The 12,565-nt window shown below is 62.7% G+C and overlaps 1 protein-coding gene across 1 annotated transcript in view; it reads right to left on the bottom strand.

Moving 5' to 3' along the window:
* Window positions 1–1,646: 1,646 nt before the first annotated feature.
* UNC13A (unc-13 homolog A) overlaps window positions 1,647–12,565 on the bottom strand; it is a 37,363-nt gene continuing 26,444 nt past the window's right edge. The window contains exons 35-43 of the mRNA XM_059489594.1: window positions 12,329–12,481; window positions 12,049–12,172; window positions 6,697–6,753; window positions 6,410–6,490; window positions 6,163–6,310; window positions 5,062–5,118; window positions 3,725–3,817; window positions 3,490–3,649; window positions 1,647–3,221 (exon numbers count right to left, since the gene is read on the bottom strand). Coding sequence (XP_059345577.1) covers window positions 2,933–3,221; window positions 3,490–3,649; window positions 3,725–3,817; window positions 5,062–5,118; window positions 6,163–6,310; window positions 6,410–6,490; window positions 6,697–6,753; window positions 12,049–12,172; window positions 12,329–12,481 — 1,162 coding nt within the window. The 3' untranslated portion in view covers window positions 1,647–2,932. The remainder of the gene's footprint in view (window positions 3,222–3,489; window positions 3,650–3,724; window positions 3,818–5,061; window positions 5,119–6,162; window positions 6,311–6,409; window positions 6,491–6,696; window positions 6,754–12,048; window positions 12,173–12,328; window positions 12,482–12,565) is intronic.

Raw genomic sequence — 12,565 nt, 5'->3', positions numbered from 1 at the left:
GCACCTCCCTGGGCTGGGTTACCCTGGCTCCAGGGAACCTCTGCTCCTTCTCACCCACGCACAGGAGCCCCATGTGAAACTGTGATGGTGAAAGGCAATTAATGTAGAAAACATCAATAAATGGTGTATCCATCAAGGATCACTGGGAAAAGACAAGAGCCCAAGAAAAAGGATGGGGTTGGGTTTGAGCTTTAAAGTCCTTTTCAGCCTCAGCCATTCCATGGTTCCAGCAAAGCCTGGTGGCTGCCCCACAATTGTCAAGGGTGAAGCAGGACTCTGCCAGAGCCCAGGGACAGCCCCAGCTCTCTCTGCAGGTCACCAGGGCCCTGCATTCATCAAATCCACAGCAATCCAGTTTACTGGGGAAAGTGTTTTGATGGACTGTGTCAGAAGCCTCACAGGAGTTCAGGCAGGTGCCATCAACAGCTCCCCCTCTATCTGCTGATGGAGTCACCCCATCAGGAAAGGGCACAAGACCAGCCAGGGATGGCTTTGCCCTCCATGGGGCTGTGCTGGCTGTCCCTGATCCCTCCCATGCCTGGGAATTGTCAGCATTGTGCAACCTGCCAGGACTCATCTGCCCCAGCGCTGCAGCTCCTCCCCAGGGCAGGCACAGGGGCAGGGGCTGAGCTCTGCTCTGGCACAGGGACAGGAGCCCAGCAAGGGCTGCAGCTGTGCCAGGCCTTGGCATGGAGCTCAGGGCAAGGTTCTGCCCCCCGAGGCTGCTGGGCACTGCCCAGGCTGCCCAGGGAATGGTGCCAAGGCTGCCAGAGCTGCAGGAGCTCCCAGGGCTGCTCAGGGTGGGGGTGTTGGGGTGGCTGGGCAGGGACAGGGGCTGCGCTGATCATCCCTGAGGGATCCAGCTCAGGATATTCCAGGATTCTGTGCTCCTGCAATTCCATTTAACACCAATCCTTGGTTTGGCAAAGGCGCCCTCAGGGAGGCTGAGTGGCAACAGGGATCATCCCTGGGCTATTGGTCCTTGGAGCTGGTTACCCTTGGAGCTGGTTAACCTTGGAGATGGTTATCCTTGGAGCTGGTTACCCTTGGAACTGGTTAACCTTGGAGATGGTTACCCTTGGAACTGGTTAACCTTGGAACTGGTTACCCTTGGAACTGGTTAACCTTGGAGATGGTTACCCTTGGAGATGGTTACCCTTGGAGATGGTTTGTACTCGGAGGGGATTGGGAGGGGATTGGGAGGGACTGGGATAAACAGAGATGGACTGGGAGGGACTGGAAAAGGGTTAAAGGGAGATTTGGGGTTACTGGTTGATACAAGGAGAGGGTTTGGGGGGACTGGGATAAACTGGGATGGGGTTTGGGGACACTGGGAGGAGCTGGGAGGGGATTGGGAGGGACTGGGATGGGAGCTGGTTACCCTTGGAGCTGGTTAACCTTGAGGCTGGATATCCCTGGTTTTCCCTTTAAAGGTGGAAGTTCTGGATCAGGTGGGAATGTCCCCAGGTGCCCATCCCCTCCCAACTCCCCACACGAGCCACAGTGAAGGGTGTGCTTTTTAATGTCAGTTATAATAAAATATTTTTACAGAGCCCAAAAATTTCAAAATAGTGCAAAACATCTCACTGTCATGCATCCATGGGAGCCGCCGCGGGGGCGGGACAGACACACAGGCATCGGTGACACTGTGCTACAGGAGCAGGATTGGTCAGTTCCATCACATGCCGAACAGGACGCTCGGGGAGGGGGCTCAGGGCACCACGGAGGGGCGGCGGGGCCGAGCCCCGGCCCGGCCGTGCAGGAGCAGCCGCTGGAGAAGGGTGTAAACATTGAACAGAAACGAGAGAGCAACGTGAAACCCTCTGGTCCCGGCAAACCCTCGAGGCAAAGGAGCATCTGGGGTACCCTGTTTTGGGATGGGCTGGGAGAGCTGTACTGATTTGTGGGATCGTGAGGCTTCTGTGTGCCCCAGAATGGGGGTGGCCACCCCAACACCGCACCCCAGGCCTCCCAGGCACTCGCACGAGACATGCACACCACAGCACACGGAAATGGTGCTCACTGGGGAACTGGGGCACAGAACTGCTGCTCACTGGGGCACTGGAGGGGGTTCTCCGGGCTGGGCTGGGCTGGGGAGGGTTTGCTTGTGCCAAGGAGATCCCGTGGGCTGCGCTGCTCAGGGGCGCTGCTCCCCATGGCCAGAGCAAAGAGGAACAGTCCCTGTGCCCGGGCCCCTCAGCCCCTGCCTCCCCCAGCCCTGGCACCTTGTGGGGGGCACTGGGGGAGCCCAGGGTGGCAGCAAGGCAGGGAAGACAGGAAATGGGCCGGGGGCTGCTCCCTGCTGCTCCCGACCCTGTGATGCTGCTGCCAGCCAGGGAGGGGACCCTGTGCAGGGCCTGTGGGGGCTGCACCCACCAAGCCAACAGCCCCAATAGCCCTTCCAGGGGCAGGACACAGCCTGTCCAGCTGCCCTGTATGTACAGGTATTTACATATGTACAAGATGTGCTCAGGGCTGGCAGCTGCCCTGCCCTCAGGACACACCAGGGACAGGGATGGGGACAAGGGGCCACCACGCTGTGCCAGCCACTCACCAACACCCACATATGGCACAAGACACACACACACCCCACAGCCCTTTCCTTGTGTCACTCGGTGAGGGCTGGGGCTGGGTGGGACAGTGGCGGTTCAGAGATGGGTTCCTCCATCTCGGGCAGGCTGGGGAAGGGCAGGCTGCTCCCCCGAGCCAGGCTGGGCTCCAGCCCCTCCCTGCAGCCCCCACAGCAGCACCTTCCCGCAGGTGTGCTCGCTGTCAGCCAGCCGTGCTGGCCGGGGAGGAGGGGACGCTCTGTCCCTGCAGCCACAGCTCCCCCTCCCTGTGCCACCTCTGTGGCTCCTCCTATGGCTTATACACGGCTGGGGATCCTGTCAGGGGCCGGCAGCGGGGGCGAGGGCTGGGGGAACAAAGGACTTTAACTGCTGCCCTCCTCGGCCGAGCGCGTGTCCGACTTGAGCTTGACGAACTCCTTGGCCACCTCGTCGTTGTTGCGCTGCGAGAGGATGCGCAGCACGGTGAGCCCCGTGTCGTCCATGTGGATGCGGCGGCCCAGGGGCAGCCAGCAGGCGCAGCCGGGGCGCTGCAGGATGTCCCGCAGCTGCAGCACGGCGATGCCCACGGTGCGGTCCTCCCGGGCGAAGCAGTAATCCTTCACACACACCTGCAGCTCGTAGCACTCGGGGCCCGTCTCTGTGCCCAGCGTGCTGAGGGGGGCAAGGCGCGGGCACTGTTGGCACGTGGGGTCACACTGCACCCCCCCAGCCCGTCTACACCCCCGACGGGCGTGGCTGCTGTCCCCACCCCCATCCTTACAAAAGCCTTTTCCTTTTACTCCTGCTCCCCTCTCCCTGCTTTTACCAATGAGAAATGCCTAAAACAGCCCATCAGGGATGAACAAACTCCCTGGCAGGCCCCAGGAGGTCCCCACTTCCCCAGCCTGTCCCCACATCCCCAGCCCGTGGTGCCACTCACAACTGGAAGCTCTCGTTGTACTTGGGGGCCCAGCTGTTGTTCTTGGATTTGGTGGCAAATTTCCTCTTCTTGTCACTGAGGTGGGGCCCGATGATGTTGACCTCGATGAAGGGCCGGAAGATGCCCGAGGTCTGCCACTTGAGGTCATTGGCAGCCACCACTGCAAGGAGGGGACAGGTGAGGCTCAGGAGGCACTGTCACTGCCAGAGCCCGGTACCTGGCCAGCAGGACCCACCTTTGACGGTGACTTTGTGCTCGCCACTGCTGGGGTGGGTCAGGAGCTCCACGTGGATGGACACCTCCCCAACGGGGTCATCCACGCCAGAGCCTGGGACAGACAGAGGGACAAGATGGAAGTGCTGTTTTCCCTGGCATGCCCTGCCCAACACTAACCCCTCCGAGGAAGCAGGTCACCCACTGTGGTGTGAAAGGGGTGGGCATTAGGGGTGTCCCAAAGGGCTGTGGGCACAGCAGTGTGGGTGCAGCAGCTGTGATGGGCATGGCAGGACACCCTCTGCCATCGCACCCCTGTGACCCCCCCTTGCTCAGGCAGGGCTGAGGGGCCTGTCCAGGATGGGGCACAGGACAGTGGCCCAGTACCCCGTGCTCAGGCCACAGAGGGGTGACAGTGCCATGGGCACAGCCCTGGGCAGGAGGGACCCAGCCAGGGCAGGCACAGCCCTACCAGTGCCTCAAGGCTGACCCACCCCTTGTACCCTTCCATCCCGGGGACCACACCAAGCCCAGGGGTCCCCGAGCCTGGGGACCAACAGGTGAGCCCACCCCACACCCCCCAGAGCTGTGCATGCACCCGTGGGTGAAGGACGGGGTGCAGGGCAGAGGGACAGGCTCTGTGGGTCTGATGGGAGATCCAGCAGGGCTCAGCGGGCAGCTCTGAGGGCGGGAAGAGCAGTGAAGGAGGACATGTCCCCATGTCACTGAGGGTGCCAGGCTGGCAGTGGCACATCCCCCTCCATCCCATGGCACATCCCCTCCCTCCCATGGCACACTCCCCTCCATCCCATGGCACATCCCCTCCATCCCATGGCACATCCCCTCCCTCCCATGGCACACTCCCCTCCATCCCCGGCCCCGCCCCGCATGCAGAGCCGGGATGGAGGCGATGGCGCTGGGGAGGGGCTGGGCATGGGAGGCCAAGCGGGGGAGCAGCCCCGGCCCCAGCAGGGTGTGATGGAGGCCAAGCAGGGCCCCAGGGCAGGCAGAGCGCGCCAGAGTAGGGCTGGTAATGGTTCTTAGGGCAGCAGGGTGGGCACGAAGGGCACGGGACATGGCGCGGCCACGTGTCCCAGGGGAGGTCAGGGTGGGTGCAGCAGTGCTGGGGACAATGTGGGGTGCCCAGAGCGGGCGGGCAGACACCCCCATTCCCACGGGGACAGCCCCCGACCCGCTCTGGGGTGGTCAGTGAGCACAGCTCCTGCACAGTCCCCCAAAGCAGCCCTGGCAGGGGCCGTTTGCCCGTTCTGGGCTCCCCAGGCCAGCCCAGCCCGGGGTGGGACTGGCACTAGCCCAGGCCGGCGGCAGGCGGTGCAGGGGCGGGCGGAGCACACGTACCCTTCTCAGGATAAACCTCTTCACTAAGGGTAAACCTAATCCCTTTCCCACCATGAACTAGTGGGAAGGAGAGAGAAAGAGACAGAGACACGGCACAGAGTACACAAAGAGAGGAGGAAGGAGATGGAGGAGGAAGGAGATGACAACGAAGAGAAAAGGGAGGAGATACAAAAGAAGGGAGGAGAGAAGAGATGAAGGAGAGGAGATGAGGAAGAGAGGAGGAAGGAGATGATGACATGTGTGGGGAACAGGAACAGTGAGGGAAGGGGGGAAACAAAGAGAAAGAGAGATCAGATCTCGCAGACAGACTGACGGCCAAGCACCCGGACAACACTGCAGCAACACAGGAGTGCCAGGCACCCCCAGCTCCCAGTGTGGGCTCCTGGGGACAGGCTACACCCAGGGGTGCTGGCACCCACCACACCCAACCCCACGCCCCCAACATGGCTGGCACAGGAGGCACAGACAGGACAGACGTCCCTTGAAGGAGACCACGGACAGCAAACGCACGTCCCACTCCCCAGGACGAAGACAAGCCTGCCTGGGGCACCCTAGGGTGGCCTGTGACCACCACTGAGCAGCCAAGGGACAGAATAAAGGGCAGCATTTAGAGCTGAGGGCTGATCCTGCCCTGGAAGGTGCCCAGCACCCTGCACTGCACCCCAGCACACCTGAGCCCAGATCAGGGCCTTGGGCACCCAGCAGGCCCAGGACAGGCCCTGGCACAGCATCCAGACCCCATGGACCCTGTGACTGCTCAGTGCTGGCTGCCTGGGGCCACCCAGAGGGGACAAACACTGTGACACCTGGCCAGAGGGTGACCTTCCCCCCACCCACAGGCCCCATTTCCATGCCAGTCCAGCAATGCCTGGCACTGGGGACCCACTGCTCTTGCTCCTGGGGGACTGGGGAGTGCCAGGCTGCTGCTGCTGGGCACCACAGCCCCTCTTCACCTGCAAGGCACGGGAGGAAAAAGCCCCTTTCTTCCCCACCCTCTCTTCCCCACCATGAGCCTGGCTGGGAGCCCCAGCCCACTGGGACAGACCCAAGGTGGGTGCTGGCCACGGGGCAGCCTGGGGGGACGAGGGCAGCGTGTCCTACCCTGTGATGACTGGGTCTGCACGAAGGTTTTGATGAGCAGGTCTGTGGCCTGGGTGTAGAGGGACAGGGCGTAGCGCAGCGACTGCAGGTCAGGGCTCTTCTCCAGGAACGTTTTCTTCAGCCCCACGCCGCCAGCATGGAAGTATTGCTGGAGAGGGAGAGGCCCCAGGATGCTCAGCAGTTCTGTGAGGGTCCCCCTCAGGGTCAGAGCCCCATGGGCACCCCAAATGCCCCAGAGTGCCCTCACCTTGATGGTGTCCAGTGCCAGCTCCACCACAGCACACTGCTTTGGGGTCAGGCTCTTGGCTTCCTCACGCACCATGTGGTCCTGGGGGACACAGACCCTGCTCTCAGCACAGCACCAGGACCCCGCTGCCCCAGCCCAGCCAGCAAAGGGGCAGTGCTGGGGTCCTGGCAGCAGTGGCACTGGCACTCATCCTGGAACAGAGCAACCCAGCACCCCCAGCCCTCACCTTCAGCTCAGACACCCCCAACCCAGCCCTCACCTTCAGCTCAGTGACCCCCAGCCCTCACCTTCAGCTTGGAAAGCTGCCCCAGCTCCTTGGCCGCGTTGAAAATCATCTGTGTGCCCTGCAGAGAGCAAAGAAACAGGGACAGCCCCGGTGAGCAGCCCGGCTGAGGGTGGCATGGCCAGGCTGGGCACATCATGCCAGAAGCTTCCTGCAGATCCAGGGGTTCCTCCAGGCTCCAGGGGACAGCAGCCAGGAAGGTGACAGAGGTACCAGGCTGGCAGCCCCAGGTTCTCAGCACAGCTGTGGGGCTGCAGGCTTGGGAACTCCAGGGCAGGACACCACCCTGGTGCCACCCTTGGCTCTGCTCAGCACAAGCAGCTCGGCCCAGGAGTCCCATCCTGCTCCTGTGCCCCAAGCACCTGCTCCTGCCCCCAGCAGGGCCTGGCACAGCAGGGACCACTCGGGCACGGTGGGAGCACAGCGCGACAGCGAGGGACAGCGGGCACGGGGGGACGTGGCCACGACCCCACAGCCACCAAACAGCCCCTGGCCACACAGAGCCCTGCCCAGCCCAGCAGCCCCAGGGAGGCTCCCAGCCCCTTCCCCCAGGGGGGAGACCCTGTGCCTGTCCTGTGCCCTCACCATGGCAGGGGCCGTGGGGCCATTCCGTGGCCCTGGATGGGCAGATCCTGCTCACTGCCCTGGGCTGGCACCTCTCACTGGGCTGAGCACAAGCTCTCTTCCTCAGCTCATCCAGTGTGCAAATGCAATGGATAAACTGGGGCCCAGAGACCCTCACCACCTTCCCTCTCCCAGCACCAGTAGGTCCAGTCCCTCCCAACACAGGAGCCTCAGCACCTCTCCCATTAACCAGTACCTTCTACAGGGCTCTGCCCTCTCCATGCCCACATTTGGTATGCCCCCATTAACCCCTACAGGGCTCTGCCCTCTCCATGCCCACATTTGGTATGCCCTCATTGACCCCTTGTGCCCACCCCTCTGCCCATCCAGTTCTGTCCCATTAATTCCACCCTCACTGTTCCCATCTCCCCCAGTCCGTGGACAGGCTGGGAGCAGGGGACACTGCTGTCCCCAAAACAGAGCACGACAGGACACTGTACTGAGCTGGGAGCCCCCAACCCAGAGCACAAGGGACAAGGGACAGCGGGGAGGGAAGGGGACAGAGCAGTGCAAGTGGGGAGCAGAAGAGCCATGTCCTTACTTCAGTGTGACTGGGCAGCTTCACCCTGCTCTGGAAGAGAACAGCAAGGGACAGTTACTGGTGGCCCCAGCAGCACTGAGCCACGGCTCCAGGCCCCCCCATCCCCTGGCCAGGAGGGCTCTGGCCCTGTGCTCTCCTCTGGCTCTCCCAGCTCTCTGCTGGTGCCACTGGATGGGCACCAGGTCACAGCTGCAGAGGCTCAGCCCCTGCCCGTGCTGGTGGAGCTGAGGTGAGTGTGCCAGGTCTCTTCTGAGGTTTGCTCCTCACCCCATTTGGGGCTGGGGGACCAGAGGGAATCAGCTCCCCCAGCACACCCAGCAAACTGGGCAGGAGCCAGTGTCCCCCAGAGAGGAGGGGGAGCTGCAGGCATTGTCCAGATGGATGCTGGCATGGCTCTTGCAAGAACCAGGGTCTGGGGAGCAGGCTGGGCTCACTGCTGGGCCCACACCCTGTGGTGAGGAGCCCCAGGCAGGGCAAGAGCCCATGTGCTGGAAAAGGCCCTTGGAGCAGGGCTGGGGCTCAGCAAGGAAGGGGGAGCAGGCTCAGAGATCCGGGGGATCCCAAAGGCCCAGCATGGGGGGTCCCCTCTTCCTGAGGCCCCCACAGTGGGGTGGGGGTGTGGGGAGTGTCTCCCATGCACGGGGTCTCAGTCCTTGCTGTCCCACCAGGCAGCTGAGGGCTGTGGGGCAGTGCTGTGGGGCAGCGCTCCCCATGGGGATGGGTGACACCCCACACCTGTCCCATGAGGACTGAACACCACAGAGCCCCCACTCCCTGCCCCAGGGACACACAGAGCTGGGGCTGTCCCCAGCACACAGCACAGCACACCTCACCACAACACCACGCAGGCAACAGCACATCCAGACAGCACGACAGAGGAAGCACGGACAAGGCTGGACCTGCAGAGCAGGCGGGTGTGAGACCACGGGCGTGGCCCCGGGGTGTGACACACACGGAGCCCACAGCTATTTACCTTCTCTGTCCCCTTGCCATGTTTTCTCAAGAGCGTGCCCTGTAGAAGCAATGTCAGAGGTTGAGTGCGGGGTGGGGGGACAGCGTGGGACAGGACACAGGGGCACAGGTGGCAGAGACATCAGGAGCTCCTGAAGGACAGCCAGTGGGGACTGGTCCCCACCAGGATACTCAGTGAGGGCCTGGAGCCATCAGGGTGCTGGATCCCCACTGGAAAGCAGATGCTGCACTGCTGGAGAACTTGTCCTCACCCTGGGACACTGCTGGGATGCAGGGATGCTGAATCTATCAGGATGTTCCTTGCTGGGATACAGAGATGCTGAATCCGTGAGGGATGATCCTTGCTGGAACACAGGATCCAGCTGTGTGTGGGCAGGCTCTGGTGCCCCCACACATCCTGCTCCAGCTCTGCCAGGTGCTTCCAGCACTGGGGAGGGAGCAGGGAATAGCTGGGATTTGGCTTTGGCACGCAGAGCTCTGGTTTGTGCAGGGCTGGGCCCAGTTTCAGCCCCACACTGGCCCAGGCAGGAGGAACTGTGTGAAATGAGCCACAGTGCCACTGGGGGGGATGAACTCAGCTCTCAGCACGGATTGTTGGGGTCAGGAGAGGGGAGCACAGAGTCAGCTGGCTGGGAAGCCTCAGAAGGAACAAGCAGCACAGGTACAGCCTGAGAGGGCTGCCAGGAGGAGTTCTGGGCCTGGCACAGGGTGATGGGTGAACAAGAGAGCTGACACTGCTCTGTCCCCCAGAGCCTCAGCAAAGCTGGGACATGGGGCTCCCACGAGGTCCCCATGAGATCTGAGGGGACACTCAGCCCCAGGCTGCCCCCAAGGCTTCCCCAAATGCTGCTGTGGGACACAAAAGGTGTTGGGGGACAGCAGAGAAGTGTTTGTCCCTGCAGGGATTGGCACCAGCACTCAGCAGCCGGCTCCCACTGCTGTTCCTGCACAGGTGCCTGGGTCACAACAGGGGTGGGGACAGGACTGGGGGGGTAAATTGCCCTTCCCTTGCCCCCAGGGGCATAACCCCACAGCCACAGACTGGTCAGAAGAGGACAGAAGGAAACTGCTCAGTCAAAGCCATGCAAGGACCCAGCAGCGATGCCGAGAAGGGAACCAGCAGTCCGGGTTCCCAGGGTCACACCCCGACCAGGAGGAGCCTCACGAGTCGTGCCAGCAGCCTGCCCAACACCGAGCACGGGGCCAGGGACCGCCCGTCCCCAGAAACTCCTCCTCCTCCTCCTCCTCCTGGCTGGGAAAACCTCCGCCCTCACCCCCAGCACAGCCAGACCCAGCCAGGGCCTCGCGGGGAAACTGAGGCACGAGGGGAAGGACGGGCAGCCCTGATTGAGGCTGGTGCCTCCCGCGGTATTGCTGCCCTCAGCACGGAGCCCGGGTCTGGCACTCCCCATGACATGGCACTGATGGCACTGCCACCGCCGTCCCCTCCCACGCCATCACTGCCCCTGTCCCTCCCCACATCCCGACACCGCCAACCTGCCCGAGGCCTCTCCACCCACCCCATCCCCGAGGGGCTGGCATGTGCCAGCCAGTGCCAGGGCCAGGCAGGGGCAGGGACCAGGAGCCGGACCAGGAGCCGAAGGAGGGCGTGGGCAGGGCACGGGCAGCCACACAAGACAAGAACCGGCGAGGCCAGGACCGACACAGAGCGGACAGACAGACAGACAGACAGGGAGCTGCCGTACTTACAATCATCTGCCATTGAGAGGCGAGAGGAGCAATTGGAGAGAACAACCGTGACGTGAGTGCCGGCCCCTGCCTCCTCATCCTCCCCAGCGCCAGCCCTGCTGCCCCCCACCCCGGCAGGGCCACAGCGCTGAGAGTCACTGAGTGTCACTGAGTGTCACTGAGTGTCCCTGCCCGGCCACTGCACCTCAGGCCCCAAGGAGCCCCAGCCTCACCTGCCCAGCCCCTCCTGACTCTGGGGGGGAGCTTTGCCCCAGGGGGGCTCAGTTCCAGGGTCCCCAGTCAACACTTGGCCCCCAAACCACCAACCTGTCCTGCCACCCTGTGGGCTGGCACCAGGGACACTGGGCAGGATGTCCCCTGCCCGAGGAACCAGTCCCAGCACGGCTTTCTCCAGGGACTGTGTGCCCTCAGGAAAATCACCCACCACAGCCACATGTCCCTGCTGCCCCCTCCTCTGCCCTGGCACAGACCCCACTGTCTGCACAGCCTGGCTGCAAAGAGACTGGGATGGGGACAGGGATGGGGACTGGGATTGGGATGGGGACTGGGACTGGGACAGGGACTGGGATGGACACTGGGATGGGGACTGGGACTCAGTGGCACCAGCATCCCTATGAGATTTGGCCACCTTTGGCCAAGGAGCCCAGTCAGAAGTGACATGGGGCTGAGCTGAGCCAGGCTCAGGGCGGTGACACGGTGACAGTGAGGTGGCACCACTGAGGGCTGACATCTCACCACTGTGCTGTCCCTCACAGACACAGCACAGGAGCTCCACAGTCCCAGGAAGGTGACATAAAGGCTGACAGCTCCAGGAACTCCAAAGAACAGCCTGAGCCCAGCTTTGTAACAGTGACAAAAGCCACCAAAGAGTGACAGGTGTGTGGCTGGTTGAGAGCCCTCAGTGTCATCCTTTCCTGCCTGACTTCAAAGGAACCACCTCAGGAAGCTTCAGGTGCAGGGGGGCAGGCAAACAGCAATGTGATATGGAGCCTCAGAGAGGGACCATTCCCTGGGTTTGCTGTGCTTTCCCAAACCCCCCAGGAGCAAGGGACAGCTCAGCCCTGCTGGGGAATATGTCCCCCCATCCTCAGGAAACCCCCAGGCCCTCAGCAAGGCAAACAGGCAGAGTCTCCCCACACTCCAGGAGCCCCTGGATTCACCTCCTGGCACAGGAAGCACACCCACAGCCAGTGTGGATCAGTGTGGTGTGGGATGCTGTCCCAGCTCTGAGGGAAGGATGGATAAGAAAGGGCCAGTGTCCCCTCTTGATGCCACAAGGGAGGTGGCAGGAAGGTCCTTTGCCAAAGCCAACCAAGAAGGTTCTGGAGCAAGGATGACCTCTCTCTCTTCCATCCTTTCCCTGGCCAGGAGCTGGACACAGGTTTGGGGACATCAGAGAAGTCCCCACACCCTCTCACATGCCACGAGGGCACCTGGCCAGCCATGTCCCACACTGCCCCAGTCAGTCACCTGTGTCCCAGGCCCCTGGTCCCTCTGCCCATCACTCACCGTCTGGTCTGTGAGAGGGGGCAGCACGATGGTCTTCTCCATGGTGTTCATCACCAGCTTCCAGAGCTCCTTCAGCACCCGCTTCAGCACCGTCTTCTCGCAGATCTTGGCAAAGAGCGTCAGGCTGCGGAGGAGATGCCACGTGTCACCCTCCCGTGTCACCCTCCTGTGTCACCCTCCCGTGTCACCCTCCTGTGTCACCCTGACTCTGCAGGTCCCCCACACTGCCTGGCGAGGCCAGGAGGGGCAGGGTGGGGGTCCCAGCTGCCCCCACACTCACTTGCTGTCCAGCAGGTCCATGATGGGCTGCAGGACGTTGTCGGCGTCCTGCGCCACGCTGCTGCAGGTGCTGGCGGGGACGTTGCCGGTGCCCTTCACCTGGCTCAGGATGTCACCCATCTGCTTCACACACTCCTCGATGTGGGGCTGGAAACTGGGCACCACAACACACAGGCAGCTCAGCATAGCCCCCCAGAGCCCCTGGACACAGCTTCTGGACCCCCAGAGCTCTGCTCTG

Source organism: Ammospiza nelsoni, chromosome 27 (genome assembly GCF_027579445.1).
Source record: "Ammospiza nelsoni isolate bAmmNel1 chromosome 27, bAmmNel1.pri, whole genome shotgun sequence".
Taxonomy (NCBI): Eukaryota; Metazoa; Chordata; class Aves; order Passeriformes; family Passerellidae; genus Ammospiza; species Ammospiza nelsoni.
Note: the sequence above shows the minus strand (reverse complement) of the source record. Positions and strands in the feature narration are given on the sequence as shown.